At 38.6% G+C, this 21,804-nt stretch overlaps 1 protein-coding gene across 1 annotated transcript; it reads right to left on the bottom strand.

Annotated features, from left to right (window-relative positions):
• Positions 1 to 14,331: 14,331 nt before the first annotated feature.
• On the bottom strand, positions 14,332 to 19,915 carry LOC6498185. Its single transcript, XM_001962216.4, has 6 exons — positions 19,388 to 19,915; positions 16,630 to 16,963; positions 16,341 to 16,549; positions 15,712 to 15,967; positions 15,144 to 15,631; positions 14,332 to 15,025 (listed from the first exon to the last, which is right to left on the bottom strand). The coding sequence occupies exons 1-6, from the start codon at positions 19,575 to 19,577 to the stop codon at positions 14,817 to 14,819; spliced, it is 1,686 nt and encodes a 561-aa protein (XP_001962252.1). The 5' UTR covers positions 19,578 to 19,915; the 3' UTR covers positions 14,332 to 14,816.
• Positions 19,916 to 21,804: the final 1,889 nt, after the last annotated feature.

Consider the following 21,804-nt stretch of genomic DNA (forward strand, 5'->3'; position numbering starts at 1 on the left):
CTAACTGGCCTTTTATTCTGGTTCGATGGTAATTAAGATTGAAATCGGAATAGAGCAGAAAATCAAGAATGCCTAACGATATAACAAGTGTAAACAATGCATAACCGCTATCGCTTGTCTGACAATTTTTGCTGAATAATTCGGAATGCCTGGGGATTTTTCTGCTCTGCTTCCTGCCACTGTATATACGAGTATACCGTCTATATAGAGTTACTTGCACACATCTTGAGGAAACCCATGTCGGACTGGCAAACATAATGAGATTGCAATCAGTCAGCGGCAACAGAAACAGAAACAGCAACGGCAATGGCCAAGACAACGGCGGCAGATGGCGACAAATGAGCAACAAACCACGTCAAGACCAAGACACAATGTTGGCTAAACAATTTCAGTGTGTCAGTAAGGATTTGAGAACAATGCAGGCTGGTTGTTTAGTCTTGGTCTTGGTCTCGGAATGTGTCACTTCCACTTCCTCCTGCGGCCGGGTTGCCGGGGTGGCTTGGGGTTTGCGGGAAAAAACTTTGGACTGGCATTTTGTGCTCTGTGGTTAGACGGATGCAAAGGCTTGCGGAAGTTTTCGCATGCAATCTTGGCTGAAATGCTGAAAAGTCCCCCTTCCCAACTGGCCTCCCCATTTCACTGTCATTACTTTTCCCGGCTTGTTGTTAAAATTTATTGCAGCTGCTTAACTAAACGATTAGATATTGTGGCACCTCAGCCCTGGGCTGCAACTCGGCTCCAGCTTTAATGACAATCATTAGCGCTCCGCTCTGGCTCGGCATGTTTTTCATATTTTCCAACTATTAGATTATTAATAATTAGCAATTACCAATGGCTGGCCTGGCAATTTATCAAGGCCTGTGCAGGCAGAGAAAGAGGATGCGGTTCAAGGTGGTCTTTAAGTTGTAAGAAACCCATCAAAAGAAATCCATAGAGATAATTGTAGTGCTTTATTACTTACTATTTATTTTATTTAAAACATGCATATTTCTATGCTTTTCTTATTGTCTAGAGTTATGGATATCTTTCTAAAAGTATTGAACCATCATTTCACTTTGATGGTTGGTAAAAAAATTATTAAAATAATAATAGCTTGCTTTCTAATGTTTATTACATTTAAGCCTTCCTCTCTGCGTGTTGCTAGAACATTGGAATAGAAGTAATATATTTTATGCCCATTTTACTAATTGGTTGTCTGATTTAAAACGATTCTTTACTTGTAGGATCTAATATAGAGACTCCAACTTTCCTATTTTATAGCTACTTATATTACCACTTAAGGTGGTAAACCCGTATTTATGGCCTCATTTTCTCCCCGTGTAACCTGCCATCAGCCCATCAATCCTGCGGCTTTTCTGTCCTCCGTGGAGCCACCAAAATAATAGAGTTGATTGCACCGCCGGGTAGGGAAAATAAAACTGGATCTGATCTAGAATTAACGAACTTTGTCGGATGCTGCTCTAGCATCCCAAAGTCTAAAAAGACCAACACATATACCTTGGTAATCCACTTGGATGCCGTACAGTTAGATCTAACCCATTTTTGCTGAAAACCCATGAATTTCAGCCCAGTCATTGTAAACGGAGTTCCATCTGCGACTCTTTTGCGGCTTGTGGCAGCCCCTTCTGCCTCCTCTGATTTGAAATTGAAATTACAACTCCCAACCGCAATCAGAGCACTGAATATGCATGTAACGTGGTCCGTGTGTTATGGCCTGTCTAATTTGGCTTAATCATGGTTATTAGTCGCTGGCACGTAGACAAACAGAAATCTCATTCAATTTTTGATACCTGATATCTACGCAAAAATACACAATTAATTGTGGTTTCTGTTTGCAAATCCAATATGCTTTTTACTTTTCATTCAAAGGAGAAAGGTGCTTGGCTGACTATCACCTCTTCCATTTAACATGTAAATTATTATAAATTACTCCTAATTGTGGTTGGCAGCTCTTCAATTAATTTCTGGAATCTGGCCCTTAACTAGAGTGAATTAATTACCGAAAGGGCGGAGTCGGCGAGTTACAGCTAGACCATTTATCATGCTCACTTAACCTGGTTTACTGCATTACGGTTAATCTGGTAAGCTACTAATTATTACCAATTAAACTGGGATCTGCTTGCAGGTTCTCTAAGATTTTCAAATCAAACCCAACAATCAAAAACTTAAAATAAATGTTTGTTGGCTGATTAAAGTCTTACTGGTCCGCTAAATTATAGTTTCAGTTTGATTTAGTTCATAAACTTTGTTTGGCTAAATAATGGCTTTTAGTCACAGTTATTACTCTGCAAGTATTTATCGAAAATATCTGGTTCAACAACCCCATTAAACCTGGCAGTTATTATTACTCTCCATCGAATTTGAATATAAAAATAATCATCAGATTTAACACAGTCTTCTTAAGCACTCTTGAAAATGCTCATGTCTCGAATCTGAAATCCACAAATGACATTAGTCTTGGCAGCCTAGAAACACTTTTTCCATGGCAGATCACATGACCCACATTCCCGGCATCGACAGCTCATCATCTCGGTAATCGTGAGTAGTTGCAAAAAAAAAAAAATAAAAAAAATTTATAAATAAAAAATCAGGCAAAGACACAAGCGACCCATCATCGATACTCTCGTTTGCATCAGCTCGGATTCTGATCGTTTTCATACTCATACGCAGTGTTGGCTTAATTCGATCGGTGCCAATGCAATGCGATGCTTCTAACCCAATTCACGGGCCGACATGTGTTTGTTTATCCACTTTTTGTTAACATCTGGAGCAGGCAACTTTCCCAGAATAAAATAGTAACAAAGAGTGTTCTGGGAAGGTTATTTTATACAGAAAGTAATGCCAAAATAATACATATTTTAATCTGAATTATTTTCTGTTTTTTAAAAAGCAACAGAGCTATTAAGAAAATCTTTTCCAAAGCAACTCCGCCCTGACATTTGTCAGCAACCATTTGGCGTAGAGTTTTGGCCTAAAGATAAACCACCAAACTTTTGCCAAACTTTTGCCCCGTGCTCCATCTCCGGCTTCATCTTCGGCTCTGGCTCCATTTACCATCTCCATCGGCATCGCAGGTGACCCTAATTACATTCAAAGCGAGTGTGCCAGCATCGGGACACTTAGGAGATGTCAGAGCAGCGGGTATTATTGACTGGTGCTGGTGTTATTAATGCCCAACGAAAGCCCGGTTGACACCAACTTTCCGCACTCCAAAAATTAACAAATTAACACTGCCTAACAGGGTCTAAAAAATATTTATTTCTTTGAAGACAAGAGAGCTAGAAATAGTTTACTAACAAGTTATAGCATCATCCTCCTCCTTATTATAAAATAACTAAAATTATAATTCAAAAAATCACTAAGCTTGAACCACAATTAATGCCTTAAAATCTAAAATTCCTATTAGCCACGAATTCGTTTCGGCAGCACAGTGCCCGGCACATGTCTTCGCACATGCGTGAGTGCCTGGGAAGGTTTTCGAGCCGCTAGATGAGTGATCGCGATGCAATTTGCTTTTGTGTCTATTAGAGATCGCACGTCGAAAATGAAAAGCAAACAATGGAAACTTGGCAGTGCTCTTAGCCGTACATCTGGCCTGGCCTGCTATATAATAACGGAATTTTCGCATTTGCGGGATGTAAAAGCAAATACGAAAAGTGCAACGGCAAATTGCAATCCGCATGCTCGACGATCATCACTTAGAGTGTCTCCCCTACCGCTCATACCGCTTTTGATACAAAGTCTTCCAACCATTCAAGGCACTTTCATTTTCACGCTCACCCAACTCACTCGCTCACACAATGATGCTTATTAATCATATAATTATGTCGGCTAGTGTTGGGACTTGATTAATGCGAGAGCTAGAATTAAGTTAGTAAAACGATTGCATTGTCTGCTGTCTCCGCAGCTGTATCTACAGCTATATCATTTCTTTTTTATGGATTTCGTGGGGGGCAGGTGGCGGAGGTTGGGGGTTTCGGGTTCATGACACTCTCTAAAATCGCGGTACCCAGCGGGATGCGGCTTAAAAATCCGATAGTGAAATGAACTGGCCCATAAACCCAACCATTCCACAGCCCAAGTCTTGATTCTCCCTTTGGGAAGTTCTGGGGGAAAAGTGCAGCTTGGGAAAAACCGAAATTAGTTTGGTAAAATAGTAGTTATAAATAGTGGTGGCCCAAGTAGGTGTAGATCGTTAAGTAGAGAAGTTTTTTATGGAAAATGAAGGTGACCCCAAGAATGGAATTAAAAAGAATGGAATTAAATAATATTTACTTTAGAAAGTCTCTTAAATATTCTCACATAATCAAGAAGCTATAGTAAATTATTTCATTTTCATAATTTTGTATAAAGACATTTGGATATTTAAGATGTTTAAAATATTTAAAAGATAATAAAGCCATTCTGTTCTTTTCTTTCTCAGACTTACTTACCCTTTTGAATGAAAAGTAAAAGAGAAAATTTACGAATTCTTTCATATTTTTGAAAGGGACTTTAAAATTCAATTAGTCAAGTAGTTTCCAGCTTTTTGTTTCGTTTGGCCAACACATTTTTCGGAATTGAAATCATCTATCTGGGATCTTGGAACCCGGGCAATGTTAATTGAGCAGCTTTCGGCGATTATCTTTCAATGGCTCTCACGGAGCACCCATTAGACTATATAGTTTCAAGAAATCGGGGGGAGTCCACAGGGCGGAAAGGTAACAAAGCAGCCCAAATGAGTTTCATCAGGCAGCAGATTTAATGGCCCAAACCCATTTAAGGTGGCACACTACACTTTCGCCCTGCGCCCAATTCCGTTTTAGGTTTCTTTACTTTTTTTCGCAATTATTTTGTATTGCTTGGTCGCGGCTAAGAAAGAGTTGGAAATCGCAAGCAAATAAAAATTAGTAAGACTTGGCAAAAAAAAAGGAAAAATAAATATATCAAGAAGGGAATCAGCAGAGGGCTGAAAAGTAAAAAAAAATAGAAGCTGAAGTTGGCAGAAAGCAATTGTGTGGGAATCTGGAGCAGTTTCAATGGGAAAATGACTTAATGCGGAATGGGTAGACCGGGAAGAGAGTACTCCACCGCAAAATGGCATAGAAATCTCCCACAATTTGCACGACTCGAGGCCATGGACCTGGCCATAAAACAGCGTTAGCAATAATAAGCCAAAACAAAGCTAACGGGTGTCGCATAAAAATCGGAATTAACTTTTAGTGCCAGGCCAGAGTAGGACTTCTTATTCGTTAGTCACTGTTTTTTAAGTCACTTTCCGCCATAATGTCACTGTAAACAAAAAGTGCTACAAAAGAAAGTTGGTAGCTTTCTAGTGATAGTTAATTTAGACACATTATATGATACAAAATTTTTTAAGAATTTATTATATTTATTTAAGAACATAATCTCAATGATAAAGTTATAGACACATTTGATATAGCTCCCTAAATTGTTGAATAAAAATTCTTCCAGTGGACTCTGTATTTCCCCTTAGCTCTATTCTTTTAGCATTTTTATTTATTTTTTTGGCAACGGTAAATTGAAATACACAGTTGATTAGCAGGGGGCGGTGGCCGGGAGCCGAGAGGCTGCTCCGACCAGGGGGCGGGCCCAGTTAGTTTTCTTCTAGCCGTATTCGCTGCCGTTGTCACTCAGCTTGGCCCAAAACGCACATTGGCATTGGCCATTTGCCGGGCCAGCTAATTTCAAAGGTAAGCGCGTCAAGAACAGTTATGAGCTTCGAGCTGAAATGGAATGGGGAATGGTCTTCGCTCCACGATGGGTTGACCGGTGGGATGGGATGGCATGGGACCACAGCCAGCCAACTAGCCTTGGGATGTGGCGGCATGTGCCGCACACTAAAAACGAGTCATGCTCAAGAATGGGTTTTTAAAATGCGCTTAAAAATGTACGACCGCCAAAAGCCAGGCGTTGGCAACTGGTACTTACGATGATGGCCTGGAAGAGCATTATTATTTATGTTATTCATTGATGCATTAAAATAATGTAAGATATCATTATTTTTTTTACTTTATAAATTTCAAGAATTAAATAACAGTCAAGATTCGATTGCTAACAATAAAGCTTTCATTTGTAAGATTCCTAGTATCTATAGCCTATTTTTTCAGCCTCTTATATACCCTTTATAATTCTATATTTAAAAGGTATCCAAAGGAAAGTATAAAAAATAAGAATTATATAAAAAGTAGCCTTTGCCAAGTTATGCGAAGAAAACGCATTGCAACACACAGATGCGATTTGGGATTGGATTGAATTTGGAATGGGCCGGTTACGGTTGCACAGTTGTTGCTGCTGTTGCAGGTTGTTGCGGCAAATGTTCCGGCTGTACTTGGAGTTGTATTGTGGCAATCGTTGCGCTTCAACTGCAGCCATATATCAAACTAGAAGCGAATTCTGCACGCTGCAGAGTCAGATACAAACACTAAACTTGATAGAGACATAACTTGCATGCAGCGATGCAGGAAATCAGCAGAAAACCAGCAACAACTCTGGTCAGAGCAGGTGCATATATCAAAATACACTGTTATTGTTTGTCCAAGAACTTCAAGAAATGTTTGAGAAACATTTAAAGTTTTATTTATTTTTTTAAATATAAAAAACAACTTACCAATTTCTGTCTGAGTCTGCCACAAATTATATATCTGTTTAACCTTAAAGTTCAATGAAAACTATGTAAATTTTTCCAGTTTAAGCCAAAGCACAAGCCAGGAGTTTGTGGTTTTAGCCTCTGCTTTTCGATCTGGGCCCGGTACTTCCACTTGATATTCTACATTGGTTCTCCTTTTTAAGTGCGTGAGGGGAATTGTCGAGAAGTGAAAAAGAAAATTAACCAAACAGCAGGTTTTTATTTACGCTAAATTATATCCCAGCTGTAGCAGGCGGACAGAACTGCTGTAGTTACACTTTATATATTCACTGCATAATGGTTATAGTCATGTCATTACACAGTGACTTTGTTATGTCAGTATTTTCATACCCTTCCACCCCATGGTCTTAACTTGGTCATCAAGGCTTTCCGCATCCATGTCTATCACGGAAATTGCCACAGTTTTGTTAAAAATTATCCGATCAACGAATGTTATACCTTCCCGATCTTAGATCTTCGAGTAGAATAATTCTGCATTAAAAACTCACTAACTAAAATCTGGCCCCATTTTCGAAAATTTTCAAAGGGGTAACATCATGATTTTGGCCAAGAATCGATCAAAAATTGTATTTATCCATTTTCGAGATATTTTAATGCATATTGAAGGCAGTATAAACCCTGAATCGGAAACGATATTCCTTTTTCCAATCCGACACAAAATGCCCTAAATATTCAAAAATATTGTATCCCAAAAGTTGATATTTTAGCCATTATAATCGTAACTTGGTCAACAAGGCTCTGGGCACCAATTTATTGAAGGGAAATTGCCATATTTTTGCTAAAAATTATCCGATCAACGAATGTTATACCTTCCCGATCTTAGATCTCCGAGTAGAATAATTCTGCATCAAAACCTCACCAACTAAAATCTGGACCCATTTTCGAAAATTTTCAAAGGGGTAACATCATGATTTTGGCCAAAAATCGATCAAAAATTTTATTTACCGATTTTCGAGATATTTTAACGCAGATTGAAGACAATTAGATCCCTGAATCGGAAACGGTATTCCTTTTTCCAATCCGACACGAAATCTCCTAAATATTCAAAAAAATGTATCCCAAAAGTTGATATTTTAGCCATTATAATCTTAACTTGGTCAACAAGGCTCTGGGCATCAAATTATTGAAGGGAAATTGCCATACTTTTGCTAAAAATTATCCGATCAACGAATGTTATACCTTCCCGATCTTAGATCTCCGAGTAGAATAATTCTGCATCAAAACCTCACCAACTAAAATCTGGACCCATTTTCGAAAATTTTCAAAGTAAAAAGTGTAACATCATGATTTTGGCCAAAAATCGATCAAAAATTTGATTTACCGATTTTCGAGATATTTTAACGCAGATTGAAGACAATTAGATCCCTGAATCGGAAACGGTATTCCTTTTTCCAATCCGACACGAAATCTCCTAAATATTCAAAAAAATGTATCCTAAAAGTTGATATTTTAGCCATTATAATCTTAACTTGGTCAACAAGGCTCTGGGCACCAATTTATTGAAGTGAAATTTCCATATTTTTGCCAAAAATTATCCGATCAAAGAATTTTATACCTTCTCGATTTTATATCTTCGAGTGGAATAATTCTTTTCATTTAAAAAATTCGTTTGATTTTGAATCATCCTCACCTTACTTCGAACCATAAATTATCATATAAAAAAACCTCTTGACGAGGTAAAGTACCGGTGACGAACCTGCATGCGAAACCCAAAATATCTGATATCAATTTTAGTGACGATAATATGCTATATAGGTGTACAAAATTGCATATAAAAAATATTCTTGTTCGGCACGTGACTGATTTGTTTTTTGTTTTTCTTGCACGTGCCGAACAAGAATATTTTTTATATGCAATTTTGTACACCTATATAGCATATTATCGTCACTAAAATTGATATCAGATATTTTGGGTTTCGCATGCAGGTTCGTCACCGGTACTTTACCTCGTCAAGAGGTTTTTTTATATGATATCAGTTGTTTTTTTGTATATATTGATCTTCAATTATTTAAAACAGAACGCATAATATATAGAATATATATATATGGAAGTAACCTCTGGACAGGCGATTCACACAGTTAGCAATACTTTAATTGTAAGGATAAACATCAAAACTCTTTTTTTTTTAACTCTATAGATTTTGAAATTCAAGAAGGTGGAAAATTTAAAAACCTTTCCAAAGACGTAAAGAATTTTTCGATAGCTTCAGTGGCTCTGAAGTTATACGTATTTTTAATTTACAAAGGTTTTGGAATTTGGTTAGTTTAAAAATTTTAATTAAAAATTTGCCCAAAAATGTATTTAAGATCCAACATTTTTTCGTAGTTGTGGGAAACCAATTTTTTTTAACAAATTAACAGATGAGAGGCCTATCCTTATGAGAGTTCCACTATATAATAAATTATAAAAAAAAAACAAAAAAGGAAAGCTAACTTCAAGCGGAGCCGAAGTTGAAATACCCTTGCAGTTAAGCAGAAGCTTATATTATTATTATATATATCGGATCCTATATAGTTGTCCGATCCTTATGAGAATTTCACCATCAACAAAATTTCTAATAAAAATATTGGAAACACCCCAAGCATCTTTAAAAATAGAAAGGTTGTGCCATTTCCGATCGTTCAGTTATATGGCAGGTATAGGATATAGTTGGCCGATTCTTATGAACATAGGATTAGATTGCCCAAAACGGAAACCATAAAAAGTCCCATCATTCTAGCTTCAAAAACAACAAAGTTAAGCCAATTATCCTAATAAAATTTTGCAAATCGGATAAGATTGCCCAAAATGCAATCTGTACTAAGTTCCTTCCTTCTAACTTATAACAAAAAAAAAATTTATGGCATATCCGATCAATCATATAATAAACATGTATTATATCTAAAAAAAAATGCGCAAAGATAAAAAATTAAAAAAAAATGGAAATTACGTTTTTCCAGTTTTTCTAGTTAAACCAATTGTTGAATGTAACAATTTATTTTGGGTGTGCGATATAAAATAATAAATATTAGAAAAGTATTGGCGGAGTTGGTTTGCCTGGTTTTTTTTTAGCTTTTAATCCATGATTTGGCCCAAAACGGTGGTGGCTGCATTTATTTATATGCATTATATGCTCAGTAGGGGCATATGCATATGCAGTAGGGGCATATGCAAGCGTTCTACTCATAAAATTTTGCATTCTTCTCATTAAGACATGAGACACTGAAACATACAGCAGAATTACATCAAAATTTCCCATCAAGCAAAAAAGTTCGAGATTAGCCGAGTGGAGAGTTTCTAATACGGGAGGGCCTGAGTTCTAATCCTAGTTGAGTCAATGTTTACGTTTTACTTTTTAAGCCCTTTTTTATTTGGATTTTATTTTTGAAATATTTGAAAATATCTTATGTACAAACTTTCATAAGGATGGGCCGACTATATCCTATAGCTATCATAGAACGATCGGAATTGGCATAACTTTGGTGTTTTTTAAGTTAGAAAGATGGGACTTGGTACAGATTCCATTTTGGGCAAAATAATCTTATTGGCCAAATTTCATAGGGATCGGCCAACTATATCCAATAGCCGCCATATAACTGAACGATCGGAAATGGCACAACTGCAAGGATATATCAACTTCGGCTTCGCCCGAAGTTAGCTTTCTTTTCTTGTTTTTCTTTGGGACCTCAAGATTGGTACCTCAACCGACCCGTCCGACATTTCTTTCAGAAGTTATTCAAGAAATTAGATTTTTACAGCTTTTTCAAAAAGTTGTAGAACAATAATTGCTCATATCATATGAGTCATATGACATTAACAAAAATCTCCAATTTTATTCAGTATTGCAAAGAAAAAAATATAGACAAACAAACCCACTGGCTTAATTTTAAAAAAACTGTAAAAATCGAATTTCTTGAATAACTTCTGAAAGAAATGTCGGACCGGGTCGGTTGAAGTACCAATCTTCTGAGTCTTCTCATTAAGACATGAGACACTGAAACACAAAGTAGAATTACATCAAAAGTTGCCATTAAGCAACAAAGTTCGAGGATAGCTGAGTGGAGAGCGTCGTGGTTCCTAACACGGAGGGCCTGGGTTCGAGTCCAACTTGAGTCAATGTTTACGTTTTACTTTTTTAAGCCCTTTTTTATTTGGATTTTATTTTTAAATAAATTATCTAAAATCTGAAAAGATATACTCCATATTTTTTAGGGTATAGACCAAATATATGCAGACTCCAAAAAGCAAAGTTGCCAATCAAATACACACACATGTATAAGTAAATGCAAGCTTCACAGAAGGCTGCACAAAATGGGTAGCTGCACTTACAGGACTATATCTTGAGTTAACGGATTTTGCCAGATATGAGCGATATGTCAAAAGTTGCGTCATCTCAAAAGCTATCTACACGTGCAAAAAAAAAAAAGGGTCAGTCGACTAAATTTTGAAAAATAATTTTTTTTCTTAAAAAAAAAGTTTATTTTCAGTGTATTTTTTTTTGTGTACTATATAGACGTTTGGTCCCAAAGAAAGTGAAATAGATATTTAAAAACCCCTTTCAACGGTGTAAAGCTCTTTTTAATATCTTTCTTAATTATAAAGTTATGCATTTTTTCATTAACAAAGTTTTTTTAATTTTTTGACGTAAGCTTAAGGTATTTCAAAAAGTTGTAGAACAATAGTTGCTCATATGATAGTAACAAACATTTTCCAATTTTTTTCAGGATTTTTAAGATAAAAATAGTGCAAACAGACAAACCGACAAACCGACGCAAACTGGCTTCATTTTGAAGAAGAAGAAAAAATTGAATTTTTCGAATAACTTCTGAATGAAATGTTGGATCGGGTCGATTGAGGTACCAATCGACGCGTATTTAGCTCTAGAATGCGAATATATAAAAATATTCTATCTGGGGACTAAAATGTGTCCACCAGCCCCACTTTAGTGATAAAAAATTTTTTTACTTTCACCCTAATTTCTCCCAAACCAAATAACTTTTGGAATATGTTTCGACAAAAATTATCTAATTGAAACAATACCTTTCGATTGGTATATCATTCATTTAGATCGGTTGCCTACAGAAAATTTTTAATTCTTCGGCTATATATAGAGTTTCCTCGCGCACGCCTAGGCATGCAGGTCGTCACCTCGTGGACTTCCGTCCACAGTGATAAAATACTCTACCTTGCTAAAATTGTATTTAACCTCTTTATCCCATAATTTTCCTATTTTGAAGCTGGCTAAGAATTCCCCCATTTGACACCAATCTCTTTTTCCTCTCCGCTGACCTCTAAACACCACACATAATTCATAATAATAATCATTAAAAAGTGCGACTGTCATTAGCCCAGAAATCTGAGTTTGAAAACAAAATAGAAGCCGAAAACAGAACGTCCACTGATGATGGTTAAAAACAATGATCTGCTTGGCTGTTCTATTTTGATACTCTTGCTGAGGGTATTATTGGTATATAGAGTATATCATTAGTTTCATATTCTTTTAACCTACAACTAAAGAATTATCTGCATTTTTTTTACATAATATTAGTTTTAAAATTAAAATCTTGCTTAAATATCGAATTTTTTTAACGTTGAGAGTTCACAGGCTTCGGTGTTACACAAAGTAGCCTTTTGTTTTGTGGTTCTGCCAGATCACGATTGCCCAAAAGATAACCCAGATGTTGCGGAGGGAAGACATTTGGTTGCAATTTTCTAGAAGAACCCTCCTCGACCAAGTTGCATCCAAGATATCTGGGAGATCTGACACCAATCCAAATCTCGACTTTAGATCGCAAATAATTAGATGTAAACGGGGAGGGTGGAGTCCCAAGACGTTCGGTAATTACCCCTAGAAAATATGCTTTCCAGCTGAGTCTGATCTCTATGGCTGATGAACGTTAATTATCCCGGCCAGAAAAGAAAAATGATCTCGATGTGCTAGCCGGTTCGTTCGCTTGTATAGTTTTGGCAAGAAATTGTAACTTTCACGGGGAACTTTTAGTTTTACTTTCATCTTCGTCAGCTGCTCGCATTCTAATCCATCAGCTAAAAGCAACAGCGGCTCATTAAGCTGTTCGGCCTTCTTCGGGCTTCTTGGCCAAGATCGTTGGCCTCATTATGGCATATGGTTGGGGTTCCCTGATCTCCGTGGTGAAAAATGCAACGCGTTCTGCTCTCCTAAGCAATCTCTTGGCTGGCATCTGGATGGGGAGCTCGGATAGCTGGATGGGTGCGTTTTGTAAAAGGGAAACGGAAGCCAAATCTCTAAGGTTTATGTGTGCCACATGCTAATCAACGTCAAAACGCCGACGAGCCCCACGGTGGGTGAAATTTGAAATCTGAGCTGCCCGCGGTGGTTTTTCCATGGTGCAGTGGCCCATTGAAATGGGTGAAGGTGAAGGCGAAGGCTTGGACTTGGTCTTGGTCTTGAATTCTTGGAGCTCCAAGAAGCACAGAAAGAAAATGGTTGACTATTGTTGTGGATCTTGGCTATTATAAGTTAAGTTTGTTATCATTTGTTGGAGAGAAATACTTTTAAAACGAAGCTTATAATCTATCTCCCACAAAGGTCCCCCATCATCTCTTAAGACCCTCTTAACCAAGCCCTCTGATTGCCAACAATAGTGCTTGGATATTGTATTAAAAGATTACATTTTTTTAGAGTGTGTCTAGCTTACAGATGAGAAAGTTTATTTATTTATTATGTTTTGTTTTTTTTGTTATTTTTTGTCTTCTTTTATTTTTTGCGCGCGATCTTAACGCTTACTTGGTTTTTGTGTTCTAATAATACCAGCTCCCCAGCAAAACGGACAAACAAAAGCCCAGACAAACCTTTTGTATCTGATGCTGATGATGATGATGAAAATCCAACCTAATGGCTTTTCTATGCAAAATTCAACGAGACCCAAGTCCAGGCACTTCAATCAGAAAGTTTTTCAGAACGCCTTTCGCTGGCGTTTCACCGCGGGCATGTCCCAACCGAATGAAGTTTCATTTTGGGCTTCAGACTGGGTCTTGGCCATGGTCTTGGTCTTCGGTCTTGGAAGTCCCCATGTTGGGCAACTTCAGGCCCAACAATAACGAGGCAAACCCCCCAAACTGCAATCGCTTGTAAGTTTTATGTCTTTTGTCGGTTTCTTGTGTTTTATCTGCTGGCTTCCGTTCAGGGTTCAGAAGAGGTTCTCCGCCAGGTGGAGAACCATAAACGTGAGGAGTTGAGTTGACAACTCTTTGTGCTTGTGCCACTTTCATGCAAATCGCCGTCTGCCCAGACAACGTCTTAACATAATTTCGTAATTTTATTTTACGACAAAAAGCTTCTAACAAAAAAAAGTTACAAAGAATAGAAGGAAGCGACGCATTTGTTTTCTTGATTAAATCATTAAGAACCTATAGCTGAAAATAATAGTCTGATGACAGACAGCTAGTAGAGAATAATGGCTTTAAAAAATGAAATTTTTGGCAAGCTTATGCCAACGGAAGTTTGAATTGTCGGTGGAGTTGATTATGAACGGCTATCTTTGGAAATTGGCCTATTCATTGACTTTCTTTTGGGATTTTTATAAAGAACGGAAGTGGTATGGATTTATTTATGAGATGTTTAGAAATATAAACTTTATGAAAAACCGGAAGCTGGAAAAGATAAACCTCTAACTTCCTAAAACTCACCTTTTAAAATTTCTCACCAAAGAAAACTCATAATATTATTATCTAAAAAATATTTGTATAAATAGTATATTTTCTGGGTATAAATAATTGTTTAAATAATTTACAAAAATCTTAATTTATCTTAATCTTAATCTAATCTCGCTCTATGAGAAGTTGCTCTGTCCGCTTGACCTCCCTCATAATTTTTATGATTTTTTCCGCATTTTTCTTGGCGGATTGCACACAAAGTTAAAGCTCCGGCCAGAGCCAAAAAAAAGACGAGTTCACAATTATGTAAATTTTTTTTTGAGGATGTTGATCTCGCTGGTACCGTTGCATTTCAGTTTTAAGAACTGCAATTGGAGGCGGGGACATGGCTATGCGCAGTCATCTTCAACTAAACGAAGGTTTCTGTAGCTTTTTTTTCTGTTTCCTAACATTCAGCAAGACAAGTGGGCATAGCTGGGAAATTGGGCAACCAGAGGAGCAGCAGGTGGTGGTGGTGGATCAGAAGGCTCAGAAGGCTCAGGGGGAGGTCCACCTACAAGGTGCATTGATACTGCTGATGCTGCAGAGCACGCGGCAGCGTCTTGTGCGGCAGGTGGTTGGCCATGGAGGGGGCGCCGCTGCGGTGGGGCGAGCGGATCCGCTGGCGTTGCAGCAATACGATGCAAATGCTGATGATTATCACAGATAGCGAAACGGTTACCAGCACGCTGCTCAGATGGGAGCCAATATAACGCAGGATAGCTGCACAGAGAGAAAAATACACAGAAGTCTCACTATTTTGAACAAAAAGAAGTTATAGTGATTTTTCCAAGTGCCCAAATAATGGCCAATAAAGGAATCACGATTGTGGGTAACTTACCTTCATCCTCGTTGTCGCCACCGAGCGGTGGCGAACCCGCCTCCAGCGGCATCCATGAACTGTGGGCCTGGTCCACAACCAGTTTGGCGTACTTGGTGCCCACCACCGGCTCTAGATGGTTGCCCTCCGCCGGCTCCTCGTCCTCGGCAACGGCCACGGCCACATTGTGCTGCACTTCATTGAGGTTCAGAGCTCGGCCCTGTCCCCGGAGTGTGGCAGTCTGCTCAGTACTTGGCGGTTGAGTTTCCTGCACCACAGCTGCTTCTTCCACGGACTCGGCTTCCGGCTGGGAATTCGGCTCCCGGAGCACCAGTTCGCTTTTGTTGACGTAGCGCATCTGGCGGAGTTCCCTGCCCAGTCGTTGGTCATCGTCGGGCTCGAAGGGATCGTTGGGTTCGTAGGCGGCGGCCACTCCGTTCTTGCCAGGCACAGTGAAGCTGGCGCGGACGGTCTGCATTCCAGACTGATAGCTGCAAACTACAACAAAGCTGTAGAGAAATGTATAGGTTTAAAGATTTTAAATGTAAAAGTTTGATATTAACTTTATTTAGAGATTAAAAATTCTCACCGTCGCGTGCTGTGTGTAAAGATCCCCAAGTTCTCCTGCACCGTAATGAATGTCTCCACCGTGTTCGTTTCTGGCTTCACCAAACTGCCGCATTCTTTATGATCGATTCTCATCGTATACTTATCGGCAGAGTCACTGGGATCACCTTTGACCCCGCAGTTGCCACCATCGACAACAATGCGACCTCCAAAGTATGGACCCGTTTCCACCTCAATTTCTGAGGCATGTGGCAGGCATTGGGTGGCATGCGCGGAGACTACAGAGAACAGATGAAAAATTTTACCTTCTTTTGTTTGGAAAAACTACCTATTTGCAAACAAAACAAATATATTCCATGGCATTGGAAAATGTAAAGCAGATTTATGGACAACGTCTGACCAAAAGTCTTCTTTGGAAAAAAAGTCACGACGACCTGAATACAAAATCATTTCGACCTCTTTTCCAAATTCAGTTTCAAATCGATACACTTTCTTTTTTAAGTAGGCATTAGGTTTGCTTAATCGCGGAAGTATTAACGTTTAAGATAAACTAATTTTTTGTGGGATATTAACTTTCAAAGAAAGACAATACTTAATTATAAAAAAAGAAGATTATTTGAAAAAAGAAGAACCTTAATCTTGTTTACTCACAGCCTTTGGTGGGAATGATTATGCTCTGGCCTGGCAGGTGGCCGGATCCACTTTCGATTTCATTTTCGTCATGGAACTCGGAACGGGCATTGGAGCTTCGGGTACCGCTCGCCTGTAGGCGTCTTTGAGCCGCCGGGCGGATGTGGAAACTGTATCTGGTGGCCATCCGCAGGTTATCCACGGCAGTGGCAAAGTGCTGGATCTGTGGACTACATTCGAAGAAGTAATGTAATTTTAATGAGGAATGCCTTTTTAAAATTCACTTTCCTTAATTGGAAAGACCACTTACCTTAAGGGATCGTGTAACTCCTGATTCTCTTCCTCGTTCTGGCTTTCCTCCTGGGACACTGCAGCAGCAGTTCCGTTCACCAATTTGACGCGACACCGCTGGGGACCGTAGTTCTGCATTTCACAGTAGAAGATCTGAAAAGCCCGGGGCGGTTCCACATCGACGCTCATATTTGTCACATTCACCTGGCCCGTGGTGGAGCTGGATCCCGATTTGGAGTGGGAATCGGTGTTGGTAGAGCTCGAATCTGTGTCATGGGCCGCCGGCACGAATTCAACTTCCCAGGTCAGATTCACCGATCTGTAATTTGGTTCACCGGCAACGCCGCGTATCTCTATCGAAGGTTACCAAGGCATGACATGAGCATGGGCACAAACGGGAAAACGGGGTTATAGCAAAGATTTGTGGCGGAGTCGGGAGTCGTAGTCGGAGTCAGAGTCGAAGTCGAAGTCGGAGGCAGTTGCACTTGGGGCATGTGGCTTGCATGCAAATCAGCTACCATAGTTACTACTGGAGTAAGTTCGGTGGCAAAGAACTCGTTTCCCGCCAAAGTCAGACACGCTTTTGGATTGGTTCTGTTTCATTTGGTCGCTTTGTTGTTTCTTTTTTGTGGCCAACACTAAGTGGTTGGCTGTTCCCACTGCCAGCTCTGATCTGAAGATCTCGAGTCAGGCCTAAAGAAGTGTGCTGTTGCGCTTTTTTCTACCACGCCACTCATTTAATGCTGCCAGTGATGGAGAATCTGACTCAAAGTGTGACGTGAATTAGCCAAGGGGAGCTGGCGGTTAAGGCGGAATAAAAACTAGACTGACTGTGATGCTGGGCAGGTAATGGGTTAGGGGCTTCAACTTCAAGAACTTCTGGTTAAAGCTGGAGCAGAGACTTGTCTTTGATTTAAAATACTTTGAAGAGATTGCACTGAAGAGGCATTAAACTAAAGGCCAGATAGTTCTTACAAAATCTTGTTTACTTTGGGCTCCGGACTGGCTATAAGTCATCACGAAAACAGGTACAATTCAAATGGCATTTGAGATAGTTTTCTTGTTAATAATAAAAAAGAAATTTAACTTTTAAGAGTCGTGGTAAGAAGACGCAAATCTGGTTTTGGCGACTTCGCATCATTAACAAATATAATAATTATAATATTGTATCTAAGCATACAACATCTAAAGCTTTCTGAGAAATAGAAACTATACAATTCCCATTTCTCTCTTGTTTTAAATTCCACCAGCTACAAGTGAACTCAAGCCCTGATCAATTTCCCATTAATCTCGGCAACGAAACCCCACCAATTTACAATTTTGCGAACCCACTTAGCCCCGATTTCCAGACAATTTCCCAAGCCGGCCAGCTTTGGCGACTTCTGGTAAGCCTTCTGGTAGAACCTTGCATAATCTGCAATTAGAAATGCCATTTCAGCCGCAGTCTGCTTCACTCGGCTGAAGATTTGTTGTGTATGCTGCCATTGCTGCCTGATGTTGCAGCTTCTTCGTGTTGCCTGCTTTTCCCATGTTGAAATCATTGACACCGATTTTGTGCAGGCAACATTTTTAGGCGAATTTCACACACAGAACATGGAAAAGTGAAAATTCTGCCATGGCACAAATTCTGACATCGGGGCTACAGAGATGCCATTATAGAACTGACATTAGTGGAACCAAAATATCAGGAAAAAACTGATTAAAAAATGCCATGGTGGATGACAAGTCTGCAATCTTTGGAGTTTACTTCACTTGCAGCATCAGCCAGTCCATGGGTATGATTAATGTACATTTTTAAGCCAACGGTTGCAGTCTTGGGAAGCCTGTCGATGACTTGGCATTTTATTTTGGGATATGCCGTGCTTTGTGAGGTGTCATGGCAGGTTATGTAAGGCAGGAAGGAAATGGAGAAGAGATCACACCAGGTTTATCATCAATTACATAAATATAACATATTTCATAAACTATACATTATCTTGACGATAATTTTCCATACCCTCTAATTCAGATGTATGACCAGATGACCAGAGTCCGGGCCGGAACGTTCCATAATAAAAGATTGCGGCACAAATTGCATTTAATCTGGCCAGATCAATCTTGATCTGTCACCGCTGGTGATGTAATTGCTGCGCTTTGACTAATTCGATTAGAAAGCGTGTGTTTTGTATGATGGAATTACCAGCATTTTGCCACGGCCTAATGACACTTTTGCTCTTCATCTCAAATCTCTGGGCAATTTCCGTTCTGTGGCTCCAGGGGCGTGGCAGAGCCTCTTTTTAGCGGCCAAAAGGAAATGTCGGCACATTTCCCTCGTGCCCACATGATTGGCATAGAATGGGAGGTAGCGCAAAAAAACAAGTTCGTTGTCTGAGTCTTTCGTTTGCCATAGCGTGAACAATTTCGCTACCAAGGGCAGACATAGGGAAAATGGCCCAAAGGAACATAACTAGGTTCAGGGAAAAAAGTGCCCCGATCGTGACCAAATGCAATTAGCCAGGCTCCAAATGCAACTGCAACTCCGACAGAGGTAAACAGGGAAACTTGCACAGAAAATAAAAGTTTGTTTATATTTTAATATGAAATAAAATATGATATTCTTTAATTTTTAACCAGATTTTATTTTTGTTAAATATTTTAGTCTATTTATGGTTTTAAAATTATAATTTTTTGGGTATAACTTTGTAAAAATGTTTATTTTTTCTGTGCAACTTAACTATCTGCCACTTCCAGGAGGCCCTGCAACTGCCTGCATGTATTCTCCACTTTGTAGGACTCACCATATTTGCTACCAGCCTTGGCATTGTTGTCAGCAGATGTTGCCGATGTCGATGCTGTTGCTACATTGTTGCTGCTGCTGTTCTTGGGGATTCGAATTGCCTGCAATGCTGCCGGCAGTATCAGCAACACGAACAGGCACAGCCGCAACAGGCTACAGCTGCAATTGGATGCCATCGATTTCGTTGACATTATTTTCGGTTGATTTATTTAAGTTTTGCTATTTGTTATCATCAAATGTGTGTCAATCGATGAAAAAAAGTGCAAGTATTAAATTTTCAGTTTTTTTAATTTGTCAAAATTTATTAAAGAGTTCTATTATATTTTAGAACAGTTATAGCTTTTGGATTTTTGGTCACAATGAATAAGCTTATTTCTTGGCTGACTTAATTTCACAATTGTCCAAAAATAATCCCATTTGTCACAGCACAAAATCGGATAACAGCCGATATAGTTTTCCGCACCGATTTTCCAATTTTCCCGACCGAACGTACCTCTCGCGTTGGACTACGCCGACCAACTGATTTGACGGCGTTTTGGCCAACTCCGACATCTGGCCAGGTCGGATCAGCTGTTCAGCTTCGGGCCCGAACCAATGCCAAGGCCGATTCAAAGAAAAGCTTTCTCCAGAGCTTTTCTCTCATGGGCTTCTCTCTCTCTGTCTGTGGTGGTGGGAGGTGGGGAGGAAAATGTCTCTTATCAGTAGCCGCTTATCAGTTGACAAACAACTAAATATATGCTTTGGGTTTCTGCTGCTGTTTTATTGCTTTTCAAAGGCCAAATTAAAAATCCATATCGCTGGCCAAGCCTTTTCCATATTAAGGCGTGCATCGAACTTTTGGCCAAGTTCCATAAATTTTGCATTGTCGATACCAATACCGTTAGCTGCGAGATCTGGCGGGAGCGTCAATAGATTCATAGATATATCACTTTCCCTTTTCTCCGATGGCTTGCTACTTACTGCTTATTGCCTATTGTCTTCTGTTTCTTCTTTGTTTTCTTTTAGCCTGTTGTTTATGTTTTTTGCTGCTTATGCTCTTGCTCTTGCTCTCCCCAGCTGGCTTTGATTAATGCTTAATCAGCAATGTTATTGTTATTAGATTTCTATAGCGGCAAGCATTTTCATAAATAATTTGCCCATCGCTTTTGTGTGTCCCACAAAATCAATTATAAACCCGAACAAAAAGTTTCTCTGCGACAAAGGTTGCTCGAAAAAAATCAAATTAAAGCAAACTACGCAATGAGTGGCATAATGACTATCTATAATTAATTGTTTGCACCCATTGCATAATCTGCACTTTTTTTGCTACATTTTTCAATAATGAACTGGGGCTGAATAGGAAAATAAAGCTCACATTTGATGCAATTATTTTTACACTTTTACCCAATGAAGGTTGCCAGGTAAAACGAGTTTTCTAAATCAGCATAATTATACATTTTTGATAAACTTAGTAATTTAACCCATATAGTAACATCACTTTATATTTTTAAGCTATATTAAAGTCATAAATAAGAGTACTATGATTATCATTAAATAAATCTCTATGAAGGAAAAAATTGGAATTTTCAACTATCAACAGCACTCGTAGCTTCCATAATTATTAAAAATAATGATACAAAAATTAAACAAAAACCAAATCTAAATATATAAGTTTATTTCCAATGTCTTGCCTTTATTTTTATTACAAACATTTAAAAAACCAGGTTTAGGGTTTTTCATAACCCCATTGTATGAAAGTAAATGCAATAAATTAGTCTAAATTATGATTAGAACAAAATTTTAGGCTACTATAAATACTGCAAAGTGTGAGGCCAAATATTCAGTTTAAAACTGCAACAGCTTTGAATAGGAAACTACAACTATTTCGATCGTATCCTTAAAAATCTTAAAAATGAAGTCTTTTGCTGTGATTTGTTCAATGATTCTACTTATTGTTGTGGTAGAGGCAAAATGTAAGTATTATAGGAAATATAGGAAATCTATAGATAATAATATAAAATTTTTTGTTATTTTCTTGATTTTATTTCTATGATAGGGGAAAGTAAGGACTGTAAGTATTACGAAACATTTAACTAGTCAGATAAATAATGCTCTTTTTTTACAGACCGCTGTACTATGGACAATTCACCCAATGGTATACTCTTTGGGCTCCCCAAAGTAGGCACAGCTTATGCCTTCAATCCCTTGAAAAACGAATGCCATTCCTACCATTATGACTTTGTCTTTGGAAGGGTTATATTCGTAACCCAAGCAGAGTGTGAGGCGGCGTGCATGGACCCGATGAGGGAAAATGAAGAACCACACACTCCCAGTGATTGGTAATAATCTATTAAAATGTTAAAAAGCATTCAAGTTAAATAAAATTATGGTTTGAAAGGGATATGTTGATCCTTATGCATAAATTACGACAATCATTTA

The sequence above is a fragment of the Drosophila ananassae genome, chromosome 3R (assembly GCF_017639315.1).
Source record: "Drosophila ananassae strain 14024-0371.13 chromosome 3R, ASM1763931v2, whole genome shotgun sequence".
Classification (NCBI taxonomy): Eukaryota; Metazoa; Arthropoda; class Insecta; order Diptera; family Drosophilidae; genus Drosophila; species Drosophila ananassae.